We start from the raw sequence: 27,206 nt of genomic DNA, 5'->3' as shown, positions 1-27,206 counted from the left end.
TGAGAAATAGTTGCAACAGAATTGAATTTTAGTATAATTTTTACATCTTATATTTACGGTATATTGGACAAATAAAAAATATGTATAACATTTATATGACATCGAGTGTATTTAATTTCCCTGTTTTGTCCCTGGATGAAGTAGGCAACTCGAGATACTAGAAGCCACACACCGAAGGTAATGCATTAAGATTAAAATAGCCCTGAAAATAAAATTTATTAGAAAATTTAATTTAATTTTGGTTTTGTTTTACATAAGTAATAATTAAAATAATTAAGTAATTAATCAACATAAAAATTTGCTGATCAATCTCATAACAGAGAGAAATACAGAGCATAACAATATACATATATACATCTCATCTTTTTTGTGATTCAGAGTCAATTGTTAAACTCACATAGCTATGGAACAAGGCAGATGCAACGTAGAATATGATCATTCAGATTCTAATTCTCCAGACTAACTTTTGATCTTGTAAAAGGTTTTTTCCAAATCAGTATTAATTTTATTTCGGTAATTTATTATGTGATTTTCCCGTTTTGGGCATTTTCAACTACTTTCCATTTTGATGAAACCAAAACTTAATTTTGGATAACATAGATAACATATTATTTTAATGTTTAGTATGATTTGGATTTATATAACTAAATTATTGAGACGAAATGTGTTTTAGAATGTATGGTATACTATCGAAAAAGGGATATTGGGACATTTGAAACAGGTGGAAGTAAGTCCCTTCCAAAGCAATACCCACATATGGTAAGTAAAAAACTATTGTAGTGTTATATTTACCTATTTATTATGTAGGGCAGTCAATGAGAGCAAGAACAGGTTATTACCTCCGAATTCTATCCTACTGTATGGATTTTAATGAAATTTTAGGAATAACCTGAAAATATCTCCCTATTTAAAGTCTACCCTATGCCGATGTGTGCTTTTGTCTTGGGGGCGGTTCCCACCCCTTCTCGGGGGTGGAAAATTTTTTGGTTAAACAACTACGGAAGTTCCTAGAGAACCCAATTCTAAGCAGAAACTGGTCTATAGTTTTTTTTTTTCGAAAACTCGATACTTTTTGAGTTATTCGTGGTTGAAAATTGGCTATTTTTATTGAAATATAACACCTTTTCAAACGGTTTTTTGCGAATACCAAAACGGTTTTTTGTCGAATACTTAAAAACAATGCATCTAACTAAAAAAATTATATAAAACATTTTTGTAGCTCATAAAAAACAAAGGGATTCGTTCCTTCTTCAATCTTCTAGTTATAACATAAAAAGAGATATGGTAGGTAAAAGAGTTTGTTTTTTTGGTGCATGCTCAAAGCAGTGCATTCAACTTGAAATAACAGAGAAACGGTCGATTTTATGTATATAATGCTACCAATACCTTTTATTGTGCTTGAAAAGTTCTTTCAAATAAGCAATATTAAATGTCGATTACATTCAAACTAAGCGAGATATGCTGCAAAAAATTGATGACTATCCAATTTTAAGAAAAAAATTGAGAAGTATATTTAACCCCTCACCCACAAGAATTTAAATGCATCGTTTTCCTTCTACAATACATTTTGTACAAGAATTCATCTGTACTCATTAGATATCTTTTAAAAAAACCCTTTAATTATCTACGCTAATTTCTTTCGGTTATTTAAATGTCATCATAAACAATTCCAACCTTCTTTCGTTACATAAATATTGTTGACCTAGATCGTGAGGTGTAATTATACATACAGCCACTATAAACACTTTTCAGGGTCGACGCTGACTTTGCACTTTTAAATATATTTATACAACCAAAACATAATAAGGGAATCCTCATTACACATTCCACATTCGTCATTCTATTTTATTAGATGTAAGATTATTCACATTAAAAGATAGTGTCATCTACACTCCGCGAGACGACGTTACGTAGGTTGCTACCAGCTTGTACTCATGCGAGTATAATAAAACAACTTCAACAGTGAAACGACTATTAATCATTCCACCCCTCGGATAAGGGTTAACCACCCTTACCGGGAGAAGATAGCACTAGTAATCCTGGACTATCATATGGCGATCCTGCCAGGATTACTTTTTACCATAATAATACCACCCCGATGTGAAATTTACAGAATAGTCAAAATTTTTCAAACGCTAAGGAACGACAGGATAGTGGAGCAACAAGAAATACAACCAGGAATATTCATAGCAAAAGCAATTATTTCAAGTAATAATCCATACATCAAAATTTTGAACACAACATACGAAACAGTAAATGTAGAGGCAAGCACAATCAGGACGTTGGACATTAAACTATTCAATATATATAGACTAGTCAACGACAGCAAGGATAGGAAAAAAGAATTACGAGAATCACTGAAATTAGACATACCAGAATATACACGAGAAAACTTAGTATCGTTATGCGAAGAATATGCAGACATATTCGCCCTAAGGCATGATATGTTAACCTGTAACAATTTCTACGAACAGAAACTAAGAATTAAAGACCAAACTCCGGTATATATCAAGAATTATAGGACACCTCATGCGCAAACAGAGGAATTAAATCGACAAGTACAAAAACTAAGAGACCAAGGAATCATAGAACCATCTACATCCGAGTACAACAGCCCAGTAGTACTGGTACCGAAAAAAGCTATAGATGGAGGAAAAGCATGGAGATTATGCATAGATTTTAGACAATTGAACAAGAAGATAGTTACAGACAAATTCCCATTACCAAGAATAGATTCGATATTAGATCAACTAGGAAGAGCAAAATGGTTTTCAGTTATAGACTTAATGTCAGGTTTTCATCAAATACCATTAGAAAAGTCATCGAGAAAATACACATCGTTTAGCACGGAAAACGGAGCATTTCAATTTACCAGATTACCTTTTGGATTAAATGTAAGCCCGAATAGCTTTTCAAGAATGATGTCAATAGCATTTTCAGGATTAACACCAGACAAAGCATTTCTTTACATGGACGATATCGTAGTAATTGGAATATCCGAAAAACATCACCTAGACAACCTGAAAAAACATTTGAGACATGTCGAAAATTCAATTTGAAACTTAACCCAGGAAAATGTCAATTTTTTAGAAGGGAAGTAACATATTTAGGACATGATCTTTCTCAAGAGGGAGTATCACCCGACAAAGCGAAGTATGCAGCAATTGAACAATATCCGACACCTAAGACAGCGGAAGAAACAAAGAGATTTGTAGCATTTTGCAACTATTATAGACGTTTTATTAAAAATTTTGCGGAAATATGCAGACCACTCAACAGATTATCGAGGAAAGGAGTAGAATTTTTTTGGTCTGAGGAGTGTGAAAAAGCATTCAAAAAGCTTAAAGCATCTCTGACGAAACCACCAATTTTAAAATATCCTGATTTCAACAAACAGTTTATCCTAACAACAGACGCATCCAATGAGAGTTGTTCAGCAATCCTAAGTCAAGATTACAACGGAATAGACCTACCTATAGCATATGCATCAAGAAGTTTTAGTAAAGGAGAATGTAATAAACCTATAATCGTTAAGGAATTACTAGCGATTCATTGGGGAATTAATTATTTTAAATGTTATCTATATGGAGCACCAACATTCAAAGTAAAAACAGACAATAAACCTTTGACACACCTATTTGCAATGAAAGAACCAACCTCAAAACTCACGAGGATCAGATTAGACCTAGAAGAATATGACTTCGAAATAGAGTATATAACAGGGAAAAGTAACTACGCAGACAGCCTTTCAAGAATAACATTGCATCAACTAAAGAACCTATACATAGACAACACCCATATACTAGCTATAACAAGAGCTCAAGCAAGAGAAAAGGAGAAGGAAGCAAGACAAACAAAGGCTGAAAGTGAACTCGCACTACAGCCAGAAGCCACCAAACAGATAGTAAGGAAGGTACTAAATAATTTAGAGGCGCATAGACTACCAATTTTGTCCTTTGGAGCAGAACTAATCTCACCAAGACTGAGCATTAGGGCCAAAAACAAAATAAAATGCAGCAAAAGCATAGCCACAGGATTGGATCATTTCGATTTAAACCAAGCGTTGGCACAGCTTGATAAGCTGGCGGTAGAGAATGCAGTACGTAAAGTAAAGATATACGTAAATGATATTATTTTTAAATTGTGCACAATTGATGAATTTATTAAAGAAGGAAATAAAAAATTGAAGAATATAGAAATATACATATGTGAAGTACCAGAAACAATAAAAGATGACAAAGAAAAACACAGATTAATAGAAGAATACCATAATCACCCGATGTTCGGAGGACACGTAGGGAATAATAGACTAATAAAGAAGCTAAAGGTAAGATTCCGATGGAAAAATTTGGAAAAAGACGTAAGAAAATACGTTAAACAATGCCACAAATGTCAAATTAACAAACCGAAAAGAGCACATATCGAAGAGTTCGTGATATCGGACACATCTTCCAAACCATGAGACATAGTATACATAGATACAATAGGTCCATTCACTAGAAGTAATGAAGGTAATAGATACTGTATCACAATGTTGTGTGAACTGACAAAATACGCGGTCAGCATACCAGTGTGCAATAAAGAAGCAGAGACAATAGCAAGAGGAATCTTTGATCATTTCATACCAACATACGGACTCATGAAGCAAATAAGAACAGACCAAGGCACAGAGTATAAGAACGAAGTAATGCAGGAATTAACAAAGCTATTAAAAATAGAGCACAACTTTTCAACGGCATACCACCCACAGTCCATTGGAAGTTGCGAAAAACTACACAGAACGTTGAACGAGTACGTAAGAGCATTCATAGACGAAGACAGAGAAAATTGGGATGTGTGTTGCAGAATGTTCACATACTGCTACAATACAACCCCTAACGCGTATCATGGATACACACCGTTCGAACTGCTATATGGCAGGAAGTTTAACCTACCGGAAGACCTTACACAGGAGATTCAACCATGTTACAATATAGATGCCTACTACAATGAGTTACGATACAAACTACAAAGCGCACACGAGAGAGCCAGAACCTTCTTATTAAAACACAAAAAAGAGCGGCAAGAAAAGAATAAGCTCAAAGCAACACCTCAAAACTTTAAAATAGGAGACCTAGTCCTGGTAAAAAGGGAAGAGAATGGTAAGTTTGATAGTCTTTATGTAGGTCCTTTCACAATAACAGAAGTAAATAACGTTAATTGTAAAATCAGAATAGAAAACAATAAAATCAAGGAAATACATAAGAATAGATTATATGCTTACAATCCGAAAACACAGTGAGTGACAAGTGTGATGAAACAATGTTGTTAAACGAACATTTTTATTTTTATTTATGTATTTACGTAGTTTTAGGAAGTTTGTATATAAAATAAATTTTTTGTATTGATTACAACACAGTATGGGTTGGTAGCACTACTTGCAAAATTTTCTGCCCGTAGTCAGAAAATTCTTAGGAGGGAAAGGTGTACAAGAATTCATCTGTACTCATTAGATATCTTTTAAAAACACCCTTTAATTATCTACGCTAATTTCTTTTGGTTATTTAAATGTCATCATAAACAATTCCAACCTTCTTTCGTTACATAAACATTGTTGACCTAGATCGTGAGGTGTACTTATACATACAGCCACTATAAACACTTTTCAGGGTCGACGCTGACTTTGCACTTTTAAATATATTTATACAACCAAAACATAATAAGGGAATCCTCATTACACATTCCACATTCGTCATTCTATTTTATTAGACGTAAGATTATTCACATTAAAAGATAGTGTCATCTACACTCCGCGAGACGACGTTACGTAGGTTGCTACCAGCTTGTACTCATGCGAATATAATAAAACAACTTCAACAGTGAAACGACTATTAATCATTCCACCCCTCGGATAAGGGTTAACCACCCTTACCGGGAGAAGAGAGCCCTAGTAATCCTGGACTATCATAATTTTACTACAGTGTCGTTTTTACGTTCAAAAAGTTGAGCGGGTTTAAAATAAATGGTTTTTGAAAAAAATAAGATCAAATTATAGAGCGCATATTTAAATTTTCTTAAAAATCTTTTTTTCTCCATGTAACTTGAAAATGATAAGAGATACTGTTATAAAAAATAAAATCAAAATATTTATCTAGAAGAAACCTTCATTTTTTATGGCATCTTTTTTGGCATCTCTTATCATTTTCGAGTTACATTGAGAAAAAGGAAGATTTTTAAGAAAATTTAAAAATGCGCTCAATAATTTGATTTTATTTTTTTCAAAAACCATTCATTTTAAATCCACCCAACTGTTTGAACATAAAAAGAACACTATAGTAAAATTTATTGTAGAGGGAAAACGATGCATTAAAATTCTTGTGGATGAGGGGTTAAATATACTTCTCATTTTTTTTTTTAAATACGTTAGTCATCAAATTTTTTACAGTTTATCTCGCATAGTTTGAATGTAATCGACATTTAATATTGCTTATTTTAAAGGTCTTTTCAAGCACAACAAAAGATATTCATTATACACCTAAAATCGACCGTTTCTCTGTTATTTCAAGTTAAATACACTGATTTGAGCATGCACCAAGAAAACAAGTTTTTTCACTTACCATATCTATTTTTGTGTTATAACTAGAAGATTCATAAAGGAAAGAATCTCGTTATTTTATAAGCTATAAAAATGTTTTATATAGTTTTTTTAGTTAGATCATAGTTTTTAAGGTATTCGCAAAAAACCGTTGGAAAAGGTGTTATGTTTCAATGAAAATGGCCAATATTCAACCAGTAATAACTCAAAAAGTATTAAGTTTTCGAAAAAAAATTATAGAACAGTTTTTGCTTAGTATTAGGTTCTCTAGCAACTTCCGTAGTTATTTAATCAAAAAAGTTTCCACCCCCGAGAAGGGGTGGGAACCGCCCCCAAGACAAAAGCACACATCGGCATAAAGTAAATTTTGTTTCTTGGGCTATTCCCTACTTACTGTGAAAATATCACGTAAATCGATATAGTAGGATAGAATTCGGAGCCACATACCCTCATTGACTGCCCTAATATTTATTAATTTGTTACCAAAACTCAAAATCAAAATTTCATTATATGAGTTTTGAAGATTAGGCCCTATCAATGGAGATTCCATAGTGATCAGTCGATGGAAGTAATCGCGTAACGTTTATTTATTTAACAGCTTTATAAAAATTTACTTCATTTGCGGCAAAATGAAAAAATTGTATACGAAAGCTGCACTGTTCACTTTTCACCTTTAAAAAGCTTGTTGATTTTTGTCGACGGGACACTCTGATCAAAAGATATCGAATTTTAAATGTTGGCTCTACACAAAAAGTGCTATGTCGGTTCGCTAAACTCAGACATAACGGGCTAGTGATTTTAGTAGGTATTTTTTTGTTTTTGGCCAATTTTGTCACAATTGGTAAAATTACTATCTATTTAGTAATTATTAAGTATTTAGTAAATTTTTTTGACAATTTTACCAAATTGGCAAAATTACTTACTAAAATCACTAGCCAGTTGTGTCTGAGTTTAGCGAACCGACTTATAATAAATAATTTTGTTCAAAATTATCTTAGCTGCATTTTTTGTTTGAAACATTTCTTTCTGCAGCGTACAGATTATTGATAAATAGATGTAAAGAGATTGCTAACTAGATGAAATCCCGTTGGAGTGGAAAACTTTATGCATCATTTTTGGGGTCTCCAAACTGATATTCTCAGCAAAATTTAGCTAGTTCGTATGATTTTTAGAGATTTAGAGATTCATGTAATGGTAGGGGAGCCCAAGCGGGGATTTTTGCAGTTACCCGAACGCGTCAGATTATCATATGGGTAGAAACGTGGTACCCTGCAGAAGTACATCTACTATATATTGGCTCTTAACAAAGATGAGTCCGTTAAGGGAGGCCCGAAAAAAAAATCTACCCTTAAAAATACTCGAAATTGTCAGATTAAGATAATATAAGCTAAGTACATGCAAAAGAGTGTATATTTCAAAAATCTGACGATTTGAGCGGGGCGTACGGTAACGGCCGAGTCAAAAATTTCACAAAAATAAGCGAATATTTCGCGAAATGAATGTCAGATCAAAAAACTAAATACGTGATCAATATTTTTCAAAAATCTATCAAAAGATACCAAACATGACTCCCACGGAGAGGGGTGGGGGTAAATTTAAAATTTTAAATACAAATTCCGCGATATTTCGCAAAATAAACATCAGATCGAAAAACTGCAAAATACACTTATTCAACATTTTTGAAAAATCTATCGAATGGTACCAAACACGATCCACCACAGAGTTGGGTGGGGGGTAACTTTAAAATCTTAAATGGGAGCCCCAATATTTTGTTGCAGATTTGGATTCTTTGCATAAAAATAAGCAACTTTTATTCGAAACATTCTTTCGAATTATGGATAGATGGCGCTATAATCGGAAAAAACCATTGTTGGAAATTGAAAATTAAATTAAAAAATGTGAAGTCCTCACCAAAATGAAAAATTTTACTTAGCTTTCTTGGTTTTAGGACCTAATAATCGCAACCCAATAGGTCTCCAAAGCGCTCGAGTGACTGCACATTTGGCATACTTTGCTCCCCTACCATTATAAACTATTATCATGTTATATAAATAAAAATAAACTATTCTTTAAGCTGTAAATGGAGCCATTTGTTACAAATCTACAAAAACTGGTCAAAAAAAATTATTTTCTTGAAAATTTTACAATTATATCAAAGAACTATTGCCTTTATTATGGAAAAACTCCGTTATTGATAACATCTCTGTAGATCTAATTATACACTAAGCGGAAAAATTAACGGACCACCTTAAAAATCGGACATGTTAGATGTTTCGAATTTCCTAAACCTGTTGTCCGATTTGAGTGATTTTTTTATTATGTTATAGCCTTATTATTTAGGAAACTCGATGTAATAATATTGTTACTAGACAGATAAATGTCATTTTATACCGGGTGTAATAATCATATTGTGTTTTTTCCTTAAAGTTCGTATCAACCTGTGGAATATTCTAGCACATATAAAATATTGAAATTAAGATTTAATTGTAGCCCTAGGCTTTATTATTATTTTTTTTATTCATTTGCGTATGTTAGAATAAATCCTTATTTTCTGCTTAGTTTAATTGACAAGCCTAAAGCAGGCTCTGAGAAATTACCAATTTAATAGATGTCAAATTGTTAACAGTCAAAAAGTGTTTGATTTTTTGTAAAAGTTTCAATTAAGGCCGTATTTTTTTTGTTGTTTGGTGGAAATGGAACGCCCTACAAGTAATTTGACCTGCGATGAGAGTGTGTTCAAGCAGTGATCTTACATAGCGAAGGACTTAGCTACCATGCTATCGGCTCCTTATATTGGTAACAATTTTTTGCGAATGCACGATAATGCAGAACCTCACGTTCACAAACTGTTATCGAATATTTACAACAGGAAAATCTTCGGTATTTGAATTGGCTATCGCATAGTCCAGATCTTAACCCGACCGAGCATTTATGTGACATAATTGTCAGAAGATTACGACAGCGTTTGTTACCTCCTAGAACCTTACAAGAGGTAGAAACAGTAGCTCTAGAGATTTGGAATGATATTGTAATATAGAATATTATATTAATAAAAAATATTACATTGATATTGTAATATAAAAGAACATATCTCTTTTATTATCGAATATAAATGAATGAATTAAAAAACAAAATGTTAAGAAAGCCTAACTGTACAATTGGATGTTCCGAACTTTAAGAGGATGGGTACGTATTTTCGGCTGCAATCCTATTCAAATGGGGATTCATTTTTTTTCGAATCCTGAGAAAACTAATAATATTTTTGAAAAATTTAAACGCAGACTGAAAGATTACGTTATTAGCGAGGGCCGAAAGTCCCTGAGAACTTCTATAATGTTTATTTTAATAAGTTACAGGGGTGAAAAACTAAGAGAAAATTTAGTGTGATTTTTAATTTCAAATATCTCATTCAAAATAAACTTTTTATTTATTCTAAGGGACTTTCTGGCCTCGGTAATAATTTAGTCTTTCATTCTGCGCTTAAATTTTTCAAAAATATTTATTGGTTTTTTCAGGATTCGAAAAAAATGAACACAATTTCCGTGGTAATATTTTCCAAATCTGTATTTGTCTTACAACGCACTCAGTCGAATATAATGTCAGTCAGACAGTGACAATCATGCAGTGACAATTTTAAATATTTGACATGGCATCGGGAATATTTTGAGTTATTGATTAAATAATATTAATATTTGTGTATTTGATAAATAATTGATTTAAGACGTGAACTTAATAAAATGTTATTTATTGTGTATTATTTGTGGAAGATCCAAGCAGAGAATACATCAGAATAATATATTCTGTAATCCAAATCCAAGTATTTTGTTGTTAAAGATGTTCAAAATTGTAAGTGTTCCAAAGTAACAATATATTATTAAAAAATCACTTTAACACTTTTCCTCTTTTTTTCTCTATTGAGTATTGGTTTTTTTGTACATATAAATTATTACAATCACTGAATACATAGTTAGTGAAAAAATTATCAAAGGTAATACCACGAGTCCTCTAAATTTTATCGATAATTTTTTTTGTTTTCACGAAAACTTCTTTATTTGGTAAAATTAGGAAAACAAACCGAATGATAAAATCACGAGTCTGAAGGACGAGTGATTTTATCCATTTCGGTTTGTTTGAGTGATTTTACCCAAAATAAAGAAGTTTAAGTATGAAAACGAAAAAATTTATCAAGCAAAATTTAGAGGACGAGTGGTATTTGAAAAGATTAATTTGTGAACCAATATGTATTATTAGTAAATACGGGCATCTGTGAAATATTTTTAAGACAACTAGGATCAATGTCTTAAGTACGTTATAGATAAATTATTTTATGATTTAAAAATGAACCAATTTATTTATTATATTGTTCATACATAAAATACTGTTTAAATCGAAAATGAACAATTATTAAAAACACACGTAATTTTAGAACTATTTTACTAATTCTACTAATATAATGTGTATTTTAAAAGTAACTATTGTTCCAAAATATTACGCTGTAAATATTCGAATCCTTTTATGTGATAACACTGGTTTGTTGAAATCGGCAACAAAATAGAAGAATTAGTTCTGTGTTCTGTGTACGGTTTACATCGGCTCTGTTTGACGTTTATGAAAAGTTTAGAAATATTTATTTTGAAAATAAAAACTGTAGAAAATCTGAGTATATCGTGGTTAGTGTTTTTAAAATATCTATGTACCAGGGCTGTTCATAAATTAAGTTAGTAAAAAAAAAATAAAATAAAAAAATTAAAGAAAAAGTCACTAAGAGGATTTAAACCTCCGCGGGGATGAACCGGGTTGACATCCTATCGTAGTGACAAAAAAAAAAACAAAACAAAACAAAAAACAAAACAAAAAACAAAACAAAAAAAACTAAAATAAAATACAAAAAAGAATGCATTTATTTTAATATTAAGATTAATATTTTTATTTGTAAAATGTATACACTATGTGTTCTTGATAAACATTAAGTAGTATAATATATTTATATTTATTAACATAGTATGTACATTAGCTGTAATGAGTAGGTAAATAAGAAGTAAAAAATTGTAATAATATTATAACAACCAAGTTTCACTAATTGGCAATATCTTTAATACATTTACTTTTGATTGAGACTGGCTGAATGACCATAGTCCAAGCCAAAAAAGAAAAAAAAATAATAAATTTTTTAAGTTAGTAAACACAGGTATGTACGTATTATGTAAAATTTAGGGTACCTTAAGTTTTATCAGGGAAGAGACTGTTTTATCAAGGAAGAGGCTGTTTTATCAGTATTACACTCAATGATTGGCTAGAACGACGCGTGGTGATTGGCTGAAAAAGCAAAAACGTCAGAATTTGACAGGTGAAAAAAATAATCAGTAGTAACTGCACAAGCGCTCTAAAATTCTATATTAATTTTAGAGATCGAGTGCAATTTGTTGCGATTATTTCATGAATAAAACTGTTCAAAACCAAAATTTTATTGTAATTTATTTATGTAAGTACAAATTAGTACAATTAAACACACAGTTGTTATAAATATCTATTTGACGGTTGAAAGTCATCACTTTAATAATTTTTAAAACATTTGTCATTAACGTCACTGAATGGTATTTTTTCGTAGCAACGAAGGGCATCTGACGTAATATGCTTGACGACGGGCAATTATCAAAAAAGTTATCAGTTTAATTTAGATTTCTGTAGCTTTCTATTGGTCAGAATCTCCTATGAATGAAATAATCAGTAGTAATTGCACAAGAGCTCTACAATTATTGAATTTTTCCCGAGTGACACTTTGACAGTTTTAATTTCACGAGCCGAAGGCGAGTGAAATTATGTCTAAAGTGTCACGAGGGCAAAAATTCTATATTCATTTTAGAGATCGAGTAAAATTTGTTGCGATTATTTCATGAATAAAACTGTTCAAACCAAAATTTTATTTCAATTTATTTATGTAAGTACAAATTAGTACAATTAAACAAACAGTTGTTATAAATATTAATTTGACGGTTGAAAGTCATCACTTTTATAATTTTTAAAACATTAATTTTCATTAATGTCACTGAATGTATTTTTTCGTAGCAACGATGGGCATCTGACGTAATATACTTGACGACGGGAAATTATCAGTAGTAATTGCACAAGATCTCTAAAATTCTATATAAATTTTAGAGATCAAGTGCAATTTGTTGCGATTATTTCATGAATAAAACTGTTCAAAACCAAAATTTTATTGTAATTTATTTATGTAAGTACAAATTAGTACAATTACACATACAGATGTTATAAATATTTTACGGTTGAAAGTCATCACATTTATAATGTTTAAAACATTAATTGTTATTAATATCACTGAATGTATTTTTTCGTAGCAACGAAGGGGATCTAACGTAATATACTTTACGACGGGAAATTATCCAAAATTATCAATTTAATTTAGATTTCTGTAGGTCATGTTCTATTGGTCAGAATCTCCTATGAATGAAATAATCAAAAATTATCAGCTTAATTTAGATTTCTGTAGCTTTCTATTGGTCAGAATCTCCTATGAATGAAATAATCGGGTATAATATCACAAGAGAGTGAGAATAAATTGAATATAATACGACAGTTTTTCGAAAATTTGTTGTCTGGCAATAGACACGAGAGCCCGCAGGGCTCGAGTGGCTATTGCCCAATGCCAACCAATTTGAGTAAAAATGAAGCATTTATTTTCTTATTTATTCTTACTATCGTGTGATATTCGTAAGATTATTTTTTAATACGTATATTATGGATATTTTCTTAAATGGGACTGTTGCCAAAACTAGGAAACTGGTTGCCATTAAACAGAAACAATCTACTTAAAAAAATTCTATCGGTAATTTTCTACAGTAGATAATTCTCAGTATAATTTTAATCTGATTGGACAGAATTAAACACGTGATCAAATATCTTACTATACGATTGAAAGTTAAAATCTTTAAAAAATAATCGATTTAATTTAGATTTCTGTAGCTTTCTATTGGTCAGAATCTCCTATGAATGAAATAATCACATTTATTAACTGAATTAATAATTTGCAATTATACAAATATAACAGATATCCAAGAACATTCAAAAGCCATCTCTTTATGTTAATGATGACATTTTCAAGTAGGATGACATTCTAGTAATGTTTACATATCCATACCAGTGTGAGTTTTACTACACGTAATTTGCCATGTAAAGACAGAAAAAGTAGGGATAGCCGTAAAATATTTGCGAATTATGTACCGATAGCCTTAAGAAAAAAACATAGTATGATTGTTACACTCGGTATAAAATGACACTTGCCTCTCTGGCAACAATATCGATTTTCTGAAATAATAAGGCTATAACATACTAAAAAAATCACTCAAATCTAACAACAGGTTTAGGAAATTCGAGACATCTAACATGTCCCATTTTTAAAGTGTTCCTTTAATTTTGCCGCTTAGTGTATTTAGACCAATATTTAGCTTTAAAATTATTTTTAGGCCCTTATAGGTTATGGACCTGAAGATAGTAAGGAATGGTTATGTGCTGGTGCACTGATCAGCGATAATTTTGTCTTAACTGCAGCCCATTGTCTTGAATCCCGTGAATAGTAAGTTATTAGATGTTAGTTTATTGTTCACTTAAAAATTCATAAGAGTAATAAATAATCATTTCGTTGCAAAACTACATCAAAAGCCATCTTATATTGCAGTTCGTTTAGTGGGCGTCATAAACACTAACCGGTTTCAAACCTTCTTAGGTTATCATCAGAGTCCGAGAATGTATGTTTATATAACTTTCTCCGAACCAACTAAAGCATAATATCGGGATGACAGTATCGAATCGCAACTAAATAACGTGGCATGGGTGTCGGAGCGACATCTGCTAAAAGCAAGAGAAAGTTTTATTTTAAAAAAATATAAAATATTATTTATTTATCTATTTATTTATTTAAAACTTTACAAACACTATAAACTAATAGTAGTTACATGTAAAGTGAAGTACTAACTAAGAATATAAACCTAAAACTAATAAGCTAAGTAAATGAAAAAGGAAGGAAATATTTGTGTTTTATGAAATCCCTTAAACCTAGCGCTGATGTGCAAGCAATGTCCTAAGGTCCCTGATTTTTACATTAAATATGTCTATATCAGTTAGTCCATTAAATACTTCATTACATATTTTTAACATATTATTCACTGGTGACATATTTCTATAAGAACTTGTATAAAATAGATCTGGGTTGGTTATCCTTAACCTACTCTTAGGTAAACAAACTCAATTAGATCACAGTCTGTGTACTTAATACTATTAACAATTAGGTATATAAACATAATGGCCTGACTGTTTCTCCTAGTGGCAAGTGACTGCAACTGAAACGATTCCAACATTACCCTGTAAGAGAACATATATGGATATTCCTTGTTTTTCCTTAGGTATAAAAATCTTAGAAATCGTTTTTGAACTTTTTCGATCCTTTCTGAGTTTGAAAATGCAATTGGAGACCAGATGTTTGAAGCATATTCCATATGTGGTCTCACCAGGGCATTATAGAGTTTTATAATTGTGTTTATTCTGAAGTTATTGCTATTTCTAATAACAAAACCCAAGGCACGATAGGCTCTGTTAGTTATTTCACAAAAGTGTGTATTGAACTTCATGTTTGTTTGAAATGTAACTCCAAGATCCTTCATAACACTCATTCTCTCCACTTCTTCTTCTTCTTCAGGTGCCATCTCCGCTACGGAGGTTGGCAATCATCATAGCTATTTTAATTTTTGAGGCAGTAGCTCTAAATAGTTGTTTTGAGCTGCATCCAAACAATTCTCTCAGGTTCTTCAGCCATGAAATTCGTCTTCTGCCGATGCTTCTTCTGCCATCTATCTTTCCCTGCATTATGAGTCGCAGGATGCCATACTTCTCGCCCCGCATCACATGTCCGAGGTACTGTAGTTTTCTTTCTTTAATTGTAAGTTCAACTTCCTTCTCTTTACCTATTCTTCTCAGTACTTCATTGTTCGTAACTCTATCTACCCAGGAAACCCTCATAATTCTTCTATACGTCCACATTTCAAAGGCGTTAAGTCGTCTCATTGTCTCTACATTTAACGTCCATGATTCCAGTCCATAGTATACTACACTATATACGTAACATTTTGTTAGGCGTACTTTAAGAGCTAATGTTAAATCTTTGCTACATTAATACAATAATCTTCAATAATACTATTAAGTTTCCGAGTATATGAGACTACTGCGCACTTTTTAACGTTAAGAGTCATTTTCGAATTGTTGAACCATTGAGTAACTGACCTTAAATCATCCTGCAATTTATCTACATCTTTCTTTAGAGATGGTTTTAAAAAGTTTAAAATCATCGGCATACATTAAGCTGTTACAAGATTTAATACAGTCTGGCAAGTCATTAATAAATAAAATGAAGAGCAATGGTCCAAGTTTGCTCCCCTGTGGAACTCCCGAGGATGACACAAATTGGTGGGAAAAGCAATTACCTACTTTAACTGTGTTCTTCCTATCTGACAAATAAGATTTTAATAAATTAAAAGCTTTTCTTGAGAATCCAAACTCTACCAGTTTATTTAAAAGAATACAGTGATTGACCTTATCAAATACTTTTTCACAATCAGTATAGAGAACTTCCAACTGCTCCCTTGCCTCAATAGCCTTAGTAATATGTTCAGAAAAAAACACAGAGATTTGTCACTGTTGATTTGTCACTTACAAAACCATGCTGGGATTTGCTAATTTTACTCTTAACATGAGTGTATATATCCTCATAAAGAATTCCTTCAAAAATCTTAGCAATACTATTTAACAGGCTGATAGGTCTATAGTTTTGGATGTCATTTTTTTATCTTTTTTATGTATTGAGAAATTGTTGCCATTTTTAAGATATCTGGGAAATATTCCTGTTCAATCGACATATTAAACAAGAACGCCAGAGGTTTAGCTAAGGGTTCTGCCAATTCCTTATAGATATAGGGTGGTATTTCATCAGGGCCTGTAGATTTTTTGGGTTTAAGTTTTTTGATACTATTTATAACATCCAATTCTGTGATATGTTTAAAGGTAAATGAACCCCACTCAGTACTGTGAGAGTGACAATGTGTACAGTCGGATGTGTCATATACTGATGCAAAATATTTGGCGAATGCACTTGCAATATCAAAAGGTGTATTAAACTTGGAGTTATTTAATGTCATTTCTATAGGAATTCTACTATTATTATATTTTGACTTAAAGAAGGTCCAGAATTTGTTTGGTTCAGCAACTAGATAGTTTTCAAGTGAACGTTTATATAAATTATACTCATATTTGGTTTGATTTTTAATATCACTTCTTAACAGCTGAAATTCAGCATTCTTAGTTGACGAGCACAAACGACGAAGACTATTTTTCTTTTTAATTTTATGGATCAAATCATGAGAGAACCAGTACGGAAACTTAGAAGTATAATTGCTGGCCCTTATTTTGGTTTTAGGTATAGAACAATTCAAAAATGTGTACATTTCACTATAAAAAACATTAAAAGCATTACTAATGTCCAGACATAAGAATAATGAGGACCAGTTGTATTGAAAAATTAAATGATAAAGATGCCAGTAGTTACCTTGAGCATAGTTGTATGCATATACCTTTTTGTTGTCTGGTAACTCAGCTATTTCACTTACAACACTATAGATGAGAGCAGGGTGATACACATCTTCAGCCACTAATGGACAGTCAGACCTTGCCACAGTACATACATCTATATTAGTCAGAGCAAGACTTAAAAATGTATTCATAAAATTAGGAACCTTATTTATTTGTTGCAAGATATTAATATTAAGAAATTGCTGCATCAGCGCATTTTTACCACAATCTATAAAGCTATTATTATCAAAATGGGGTAAATTGAAATCTCCTAATAACATCACATTTGAGTTTTTTGATAATAAAATATTCTCAAACAATTTAAAATAATTTTCATACATCATAACATCAGCATTAGGTGTAAAAGACACAACAGAAACATAGAGGGAAAAGTTTTTTAAATTCACCTTAAGCATTACAAAATCACTATCACAGGTAACATCAACAGGTTCACAAGGTAGTTCATTTTTGATTGCTAAGAGTACACCACCACCTCGCAGTCTATGGTCTGACCTATCCTTCCTAAACACTGTGTACCTTGTGTCGAACAATTCAGTGTCGTAAATACCCTCATTCAACCACGTCAGTCAGCGCAATTATCTCATAATTTTCCGTTAAAATTATCAAATAAAACGTTCAGAGAAAGTCATACATTGTCGTGTTGGGTTCTTAAGGAACGGAAAGAGAGCCAACTATCGGAACTTAGGAAAACACTGACTCTAAACTATACTTTTATAAAGTTTACAACATCCATAAACGTAAGGTTAAGAAGATATTGTTTCGCGGGGTAGTCGTTCAGACACCCATCTCGCACGACTGCTACTATAATAGTAATCTTAATAATCTATTTTGCCCCTCTTCGGGCTTTTTATATCATTCTTTATTTTGGACTTTGAAAGTAAACGGTACGTGAGTATCGTTACTTACTTGCAAGGTTACCCAAACAAACTCTATCAATCAACCTTCGCTTTGTTTGTGATTATAGAAACAACACCTTCTGTAACGACGTAACTATGTCTAAATTATATACATTTTTTGGATACAGTAAAGGTTTTTCCCTTACTGTACAATATACATTATCTGATGATAACCTAAGAAGATGCACTGAAAATGACAAAGAGCAGGGAAATCACGGTAGTTATGGGCGATTTTAATGCAAAAGTCGGCAAGGGAATTGCTGGAACCATAATGGGAGATCAAGGACTAGGGGAACGTAACGATAGAGGTGATCGTCTAATAAAATTCTGCCAAGAACAAAATCTAATAATCACAAACACGTTCTTTAAATTACCTTTGAGACGGTTATATACATAGCGCTCACCAGCAGATAAACCGGAAAAAGTGGTAAGAAACCAAATCGATTATATACTGATTAAAGAGAGATATCGTAACACCATCAAATCCGTTAAAACATATCCAGGAGCAGATGTTACATCAGACCATAACCCACTAATCGCTAATGTCACGCTTAAGCTTAAACGTATTAGAAAACCCCAAAGAACTCCAAATATAGATGTTAGAAAACTGAAATAAGTTGATATAAAAAACAAATTTCAACAGAAAATATACGAAAACCTTGATAAATTAGATACTAACACCTACCAGATAAACCATCAATGGGAAACACTAAAAAATTGCCTACTTGTTCCATGCGAAGAGATATTAAAAGAACCGATAAGAAAGAGAGACAACTGGATGACCGACCAGATACTCGGCATGATGGACCAACGAAGACAAGCCAAGAACAAAGACAATCACAATTACAAAATAATTAACAATGAAATCAGAAAAAAGATAAGAGAGACAAAACAAACTTATTGTGAGGAAAAATGTAAAGAGATAGAAGATCTTCAGAACAAATACGATATATTCAACCTGCATAAAAAGGTTAAAGAAATGGCCCTGCTGCAAAAAAGAAACCACAACACAACTCTTTTAGATAAAATAGGAAACACTATTATAACGACTGACGAAAAGCTAAAACGATGGAAAGAATATATGGAAGAGCTTTTCGACGACGAAAGAGGAAACCTACAAGACATATCTTTCGAAAACAGAGACACAAGTGTAGAAATTACAAAGGAAGAACTATTGTATGCACTAAATAACACCAGTAACGGAAAAAGCCCGGGGCCAGATCAACTGCCTATTGATAACCTTAAAATAATAGAAAATGAGTACATAGATGTCCACTTAAAGCTCTTTAATGAAATTTATCAGTCGGGTGACATACCCAATGAATGGTTGACCTTAACATTTATTTGTCTCCTAAAAAAGAAAAATGCTAGAGAATGCACCGACCACCGCACCATAAGCCTGATGTCTCACACACTTAAAATCTTTTAAAGATCATTCATAAACGCATTTACCAAACACTTGATATGGATATTGAAGAAACCCAATTTGGATTCCGTAGAGGCGTAGGTACCCGTGAAGCTCTCTTTACATTCAACGTACTAATGCAGAGATGCTTGGACGTGAACCAGGATATGTACGTCTGTTTTATAGATTACAACAAGGCTTTCGATAAAGTCCGCCACAAACAGCTAATGGACGTCCTCAAAGCAAAACAATTACAATACAATGACCTTCGAATTATAACAAATCTATATTATAAACAGCAAGCACACATACGCATTAACGAACACACATCAGAAGAGTTCGAAATTAAAAGAGGAGTGCGACAGAAGTGTGTACTATCACCACTACTATTCAATGTATAATCTGAAGAAATTATGAAAAGAGCTCTTGAGGGAGAAACAGCAGGAATAAAGGTAAATGGAACGCCAATTAACTACACTAGATATGCGGACAATACTATCATAATAGTGGACAACCTTAAAGACCTTCAAAAGCTAATAAGATAGTTGAGTATGGAGAAGAATATGGATTATCAATAAACATCAAGAAAACTACATTTATGAGGATATCAAAAACCCAAAATAATGATGAAAGCCTGACAATTAAAGGTAAAACTTTAGAACAAGTAGAGAACTACAACTATCTTGGCACAATAATTAATCACAAAAACGATTACTCCAAAGAAATCAAAGTTCGAATAGAGAAAGCAAGAACAAACTTCAATGAAATGAGAAAGGTATTTTGTGCAAGAGAACTGAAATTAGACTTGAGAGTTAGGCTGGCAAGGTGTTATATTTTCTCGACTCTTCTTTACGGGATAGAAGCAAGGACACTTAACGCATCGACTACTAAAAAGTTGGAAGCATTTGAACTGTGGGTGTGTATAGAAGAATCCTGAAGATATCATGGACCGAGCATATAACAAACAACGAAGTCATGAGAAGAGTCAACAAAAGACTGGAAATATTGGAAACCAGCAAGACACGAAAGCTGTAGTACCTGAGGCATGTTATGCGTAATGAGAGATACAACATACTTCAGGTGATTATACAGGGGAAAATCCAGGGCAAGAGAAGTGTAGGAAGGAGACGAATCTCGTGGTTGCGTAACTTGGGGGAATGGTACGGATGCACATCAACCGAACTATTCAGAGCAGCAGCATCTAAGATCAGAATAGCCATGATGATTGCCAACCTCCGTCGCGGAGATGGGACGTTAAGAAGAAGAACCTAAGAAAGTTTGAAACCGGTTGGGGTGTTTATGACGCTCTTTGAACGAACTGAAATATAAGACGGCTTTTGGTGCCCTTTTGCAACGAAATGAATATTGCGCGTTGGACAGGCGAGAGGTGAAATGCAATTGTTATTAGATTTCCGTCAGCCTTCTTTGCTCCGGCATTCATTTGGCAAATTTTAGAAGCCACGAAGGTGTTACCAGGAAAATGGTCCCAATTAAGGTTTATTTTGATATAATTTTATATTTTAGTGAAACCTGCATAAAAGTAAATTTGAATGTTATAGATTTTAATAATACCTTTAGTGATTTGTTCATTCACATTTTACTACTAGACCTGGATCACGCGTACCAAAAAAAGTAGCTTAACGGTGTCTAGTCGGACAAACTTTGATGCACAGCAACACTGGAACAGGGGAAGTTTTAATTGTGGAACAGGTTCTGTGAGTGTGAGTGACTTTTTTGAAATACACTTCCTCGTCTTTTATGCTTTATATTAAGTCTTTAAAATTTTCTGTTCTCAAATTTTGTATTAGTTTCCAGCTTTCTCTACTTCTAGTTCTTCCTAGATAAGTATTTATTCTTGGCAGTGTCTTTCCCAAGACTCGTTTTGCTTCTTAGAAATTTTTCTTCGTAGGTCTGCTTGTTTTTCTTATATTTTATTTGGTCTTATATTAATCCTTTTTAACTTAATTAAGGCTGACTTATGTTAGGACGGGTCGTGCACGATACGTGCTGTAGAACAATGGAAAGCGCACGTTGCAGCATGTCCCCGGAGTCGCCCCGTTCCGTTGTATGATAAACTAGACAATGCTTTTTATATCAGACGATTCTTCAACGTGCCCCGTAAGACAGTCATGTCGTCTGATTCTAGGTTAATTGCTCGAATGCAATTGCTCGAAATCAATTGCTCGAAATCATTTGCTCGATAACGAATTGCTCGACATGAAAATTGCTCGAAATACAAATTGCTCGAATAAAAAAGAAAATTACATATTTATCCAAATATTTATTCACAATAATGCAAAATATATACCTAAATATACATAAGAAAGATACGTTTAATATGACAATTTATGTAATATTCCATGTAGTGCAGTCACTGAAGGTTTTCACCTCCGATTTCGTTGAACCTTCATCAATTTTCATGACAACTGGTGAGTACTTAGATCATACCTCAAGGAACAAAGGTGACATGACGCTAACTTGCGCTTTTACCCTGGGGGTGGATGCCACCCCATCTCGTGGTGAAAATTATTTTATTAAAAATAATAGGTACCATAAGTCGATAGAGGAACAATTTCTAAGCAAAATTTGTTATAGTATACAGTTATTAACATAAATCAATACTTTTTGGGTTATTTAAAATCAAAAATTTAATTTTTTCGCAAAAAAATGCATGTTTTAAAGCTATTTTTCACGTATAACTGAATAACTATAAGCTTTTTAAAAAAATATATTATTACCAAAATTGAAGATAATAAGAAATTGAATACACTACTCACAAAAAGAACTAAAATAATATTAATTCAAAGTGAGTTATGGGTAATTGAATGTATATTTTTTTCGACGAGTACTCAAATCTAAGTATTCAAGCTTAAATAGCGGGAAAACGATGCATTTTATAAAATATATCTGCCAAACACTTGTCAAAGCACTGCAGAGTACCTATCAAATGAGCACCAGAAGAATTTAATAGCTTCAAAATTAAGCAACTTATGATGACAATAACAGAACCCTTTTGAATTTTTTAGTAAGAAATGAAAAATAAAACATATGTCATTTCCACAAAAATTATAATTTATTGTACTCCTTACAAGAATTTCTTTTTATTAGCATAAGTAATCATTTCAACAATTTTGACCGGTTTAGAATGCATATTTTTGACAAAAAGATATAACAAAAAAAAAATCAGAATTTTTAAAATTATCGTAATTTTCATTTTTTTTATAATAACTCCAAAAATACTCAATATACGTAAATAATAATATGTAACCAAATTTTTCTGTAATTTTTCTGTAACAAATATTTTACCTTCTATACTATTTCTGTAAGTAGGATAAAAATTAACTGAGATACTTACTTTACTTTTTCGCGTCTGGATCCGACTACAGTTTTTCTGCCCAATATCGGGCTACTTCTACACCCTTTGTATTTGGGAGCCATAAATCATCGAGGGTACACTGTGATGGGCAAAGTCTGCATACTCTCAGATGCTCCACGCTCTGTATTTCCCCACATTCACAAAGTGCGTCGTTATCTGTCTTGATGTCCCATTTAATAAGGTTCTGTTTTACAGGGACAACACCTGTGCGTATTCGGTTGAGTGTCCGCCAGGTTCTCCAGTCCAGGTTCATTCCATTAGGTCGTTCTGGATGTAGGGGGAACAGTTCGGGTGGTTCGACGCTGACATTTCTCATAAACCTTTTCCTTGATTTAAGTCGGCTGATTCCTGGCGGTTCGTCAAACCCGTATAATTGGTGCCTTTCATCGAAAGTTTGCCTGAACTTCTCCACATATTGTGAGACGCATCTACGGTCGTCTGGTGATGCGAATCCAGCTGCCCAGTACAGTAATGGTAGAGGGATAGGCTTCATACAACCGGTAAATATTCTACATGTTTTATTTAACGCCGTGGTGACTTGTTGGGCGTGTCTAGATCTACCCCAGACGGGACAAGCATATTCCCCTGTTGAGAAACATAAGGCCTCAGCTGTTGACTTTAAAACCTGGGGGTTTGCACCCCACTTGCTCCCTACAAGTTTCCGGAGAAGGTTGTTTCTCGTAGAAACCTTTTCTCTTGTGCTCTGACAGTGGAATTTATACGTTAGTGACCGGTCTAGTATCACTCCAAGATATTTGGGCCTATCAGTATGTGCCATGCGTTGTCCCTCCCAAGAAACATTTAGTTTTACATGCGCCAGATGGTTGTTGAGGTAGAATGCACATACTTGGGTTTTAGTAGGGTTTGGCTTTAATGAGTTTTGTTCGTAGTAAGCTGACATCATGTTAAAGCCTCTTCCATTGCCGACTCTACTTGTGTGAGTGTTTTCCCCTTTACGGCGATACGAAGGTCGTCAGCGTACACAAAACTCTCAGTCCGAGGGTGCATTGGTTGGTCATTGGTGTATATGTTAAATAGGGACGGCGCCAGAACGCTTCCTTGAGGTAGGCCATTTTTTTGGGTTCTCCATCTGCTCTTCTTTCCATTTATCACAACGTAGAAGCGTCTATTACACAACAATGATCTAATGATATTTACCAGGTCATAGTCCAGCACAGTGTTATAGATCTTAGTTAGCAAGGTTCTGTGGTTTATCGTATCGTAGGCCGCTGTGAGGTCTATCAAGGTTACTCCCACTATCTCCCTCTGCTCAAATCCCTCCTCTATATGCTCTGTTAGGTTCAGCACTTGGCCTGTGCATGATTTACCTGGTCTGAAGCCTGCTTGTTGTGGGATTAGTTTTGCATCTAATGTTTCCTGGATGCTGGATCCTGGATAACTGAGATAGAAACGTTTAAAGCTCAAATTTTGCTGCAAGAACCATGTAACCGGGTCCATTTTACCTTTTATTTAAAAAAAAAGTAAGGGGTTTAAGAGATTAAATTTAACATCGCTTAATAGCCATTGGAACTAACTTTCAAATGGTGTTTAGGTGAATCTGATATCGCAAAAACTAACGGAGTTATTTAAAAAACACACCAACATTTTTGGAAAAATTTTTAAAAGATAAATTTTGAACAATTCTTGGAGCATAAATTTTAATGCTATCGACTCGTTCGGGAGCTCATTTGATAGATATTTCTAAGTACTTTGACCAATGTTTAATAAGTTTATGTCATAAAATGCATCATTTTCCCGTTATTTAGGCTTGAATATTTAGACTTGGGTGCTCGCCGAAAAAAATATACATTCAATTACCTATCTAACTTCTGTGTAGTTAACATTAAAAGGTTTTTTTAGAAAGTAGTTTATTTCATTTTTTATTAGCTTCAATTTTGGCAATTAGAACTTTTTTATAAAAACTTATAGTTTTTGAGTTATTTGTGAAAAATCAATTAAAAACATGCATTTTTCTAAAGAAAAATTAAAGTCTTTGATCTTTAATAACTCAAAAAGTTTTGATTTATTTTAATAACTTTATATAACAAATTTTGCTTAGAATTTGTCGGTATATCGAATTATCGGGTTATTCTTAATAAAATAATTTTCACCCTCTAGAAGGGGTGGCGTCCACCCCCAGGGTAAAAGCACAAGTTGGCACCATGTCACCTTTGTTCTTTGAGGTACCTTCTAACCACTCACCAAATTTTTTGCAAATCGATGGAGGTTCAACGAAATCGGAGGTAATAGCTCATATCCACCTTCAGTAACTGCACTAATGTAGATAATCATATAAATATTATTTTTTTAGTGTTTATTTCCCTCATTTTGGAATCCGCGAAGCCAATCTTCGATAAAATTAAGGTAATGATTTTAAACCTTCCCTAATACCTGGAAATTATCATAATCCCTAATTATCATAATGAGACTAAATCAAAATCGTGATTTTCCTTTTTAGTTCCAAAGTTCAAAGATATTTCAGATTTGTAATAAATATTTTTTTAGCATAATTTTTTATACTATTTATCCCAAGAGAACGGCAGTTCTCGCCAGTGGCGCACAACCCCCCTACACAAGACACTATATATACACGAAATTTTCGATTTTCTAAATCTGAGTGAATTGAAAATTGGGCCAAATCCTACCTTAAAGTTCAGCAAAAGACTCACCCATCCATAAGTCAACCATCCATTTTGGTCCAAGGGTGTGGATTTTACGGCCCTTCCTATTTAGGGTCTGTTTTTCGTTCTCGTCCCCAAAACTTCCAAAAATTTCGAAAATTTAAGTCCGTCCTTTGCGTCTTGTCACAGTACTGATCATTATCTTTCCAACACATGTCTAATTTTGAAAATCGGTTATACTGTTCAAAAGTTACTGAGCTCATAAATATGACTCAATTTTTATTTTAAAAAAAAAGGGAAAATGTTTGTGAATATGTATGTATGTATGTGGAAAAGTTAAAACGATCTGAATTTTTTTTTCTGTGTTTAAAGAGGGGGTCAGGGCCGATTCAGAACCGGTGTAGTTTGTGACTTTTGACCACCCATAAGCCAGCTATAGGACTTGGTAGGTACAAAACGGCATCTTTTTTGGGGGTATATATTATCTTCGGTTCAAGAAAATACAGGAGAACCGCAAATATAACAAATCAATAGTGTTAAGTTAAGCTTTCAAATGGAGTCTAAGCCGTCAGGATCAGACATACACACCGCTCAGTATAGCCGAAAAACTAAACTTTGAAAATTTTGGTTTTTCGACAATTACTCAAAATTTTAACCTACGAATTGCGCCAATAACTGAGCATTTGTAGACAGGCTGTATGCACATCTAACGGTGTATACCCCATATCCGGTAAAATTCGAATTTTTAAGTTAAAGGCTTCATAAATATGATAAAGTCTATTTCCTATGGGAAAACAGTTTTTAAGCTCAATAATGCCTGTAATACCTTCAGTTATCATACTTTACCTTAGATGCATCAGATACTAATTGTCAATACGTTTCAAACTCATGTTTAGTGATCAAAATCGGTTAAGCCGTTTAGAAGTTATTAAGCTACAAAAGTAGAATCCAACTAACCATTATCACCGAAATGGTTTATGTAGTTGTAGTGGTTACCACGTTAAATTTGATCGGGCAACGGGAAATCAGAGTTCATTTACCGGCCACCTCAATATTTTTTTTTCAATCTATTTCGAATAGAAAGAAATCTAGTGTATATACATTCGATGTACACTAGATCATTTTTGGGAGGTAATGCGACAAAATCGACCATTAGAAAGCGTAACGTGTAATCGAGACACATTGCATTCAACTTCATACATTTAATTTATAAATAACTTTGAAAAACTCCTGATTCAAGAATAAAAAACCGCGAAACGCCGTAAAAATGAGTGGCGCATGCAATATTCCAGCTACAAAAGATAGTTTTATTTCAAAATATTTTTTCATAATATTTGCTAAATTTGAAGTAAACACGCCACAAAAGGGCTTTAAAATTAACTGTATCAAAGTTACTCTTTTGTGGCGCGTTTTACTTCAAATTTAGCAAATATTATGAAAAACTCCTTTAAAATAAAACTAGAATAACATTTTACTTTGCATCAAAATGAAAATACATTTTCGCGCTACGTAATATTCTTATCAGATCTTTTGTAGCTAGAATATTGTATGCGCCACTCATTTTTACGGCGTTTTCGTTTCCGATCAGTTGATTTCGAGCAATTGATTTCGAGCAATTGCGTTCGAGCAATTCACCGGTTACCGTTACCATGTCGTCGACGTCCTCGTCCTAATATATATC

General features: G+C 33.0%; 1 protein-coding gene across 1 annotated transcript in view; it reads left to right on the top strand.

Moving 5' to 3' along the window:
- LOC114330250 (venom protease-like) overlaps positions 1 to 27,206 on the top strand; it is a 56,088-nt gene that overhangs the window by 13,867 nt on the left and 15,015 nt on the right. Inside the window, exons 3-4 of the mRNA XM_028279574.2 lie at positions 674 to 759; positions 14,056 to 14,165. Of these exons, the coding sequence (XP_028135375.1) occupies positions 674 to 759; positions 14,056 to 14,165 (196 nt within the window). The remainder of the gene's footprint in view (positions 1 to 673; positions 760 to 14,055; positions 14,166 to 27,206) is intronic.

Source organism: Diabrotica virgifera, chromosome 4 (genome assembly GCF_917563875.1).
Source record: "Diabrotica virgifera virgifera chromosome 4, PGI_DIABVI_V3a".
NCBI classification, from domain to species: Eukaryota; Metazoa; Arthropoda; class Insecta; order Coleoptera; family Chrysomelidae; genus Diabrotica; species Diabrotica virgifera.
The sequence above is the reverse complement of the archived record's forward strand: the minus strand, read 5'-3'. Positions and strand labels throughout refer to the sequence as shown.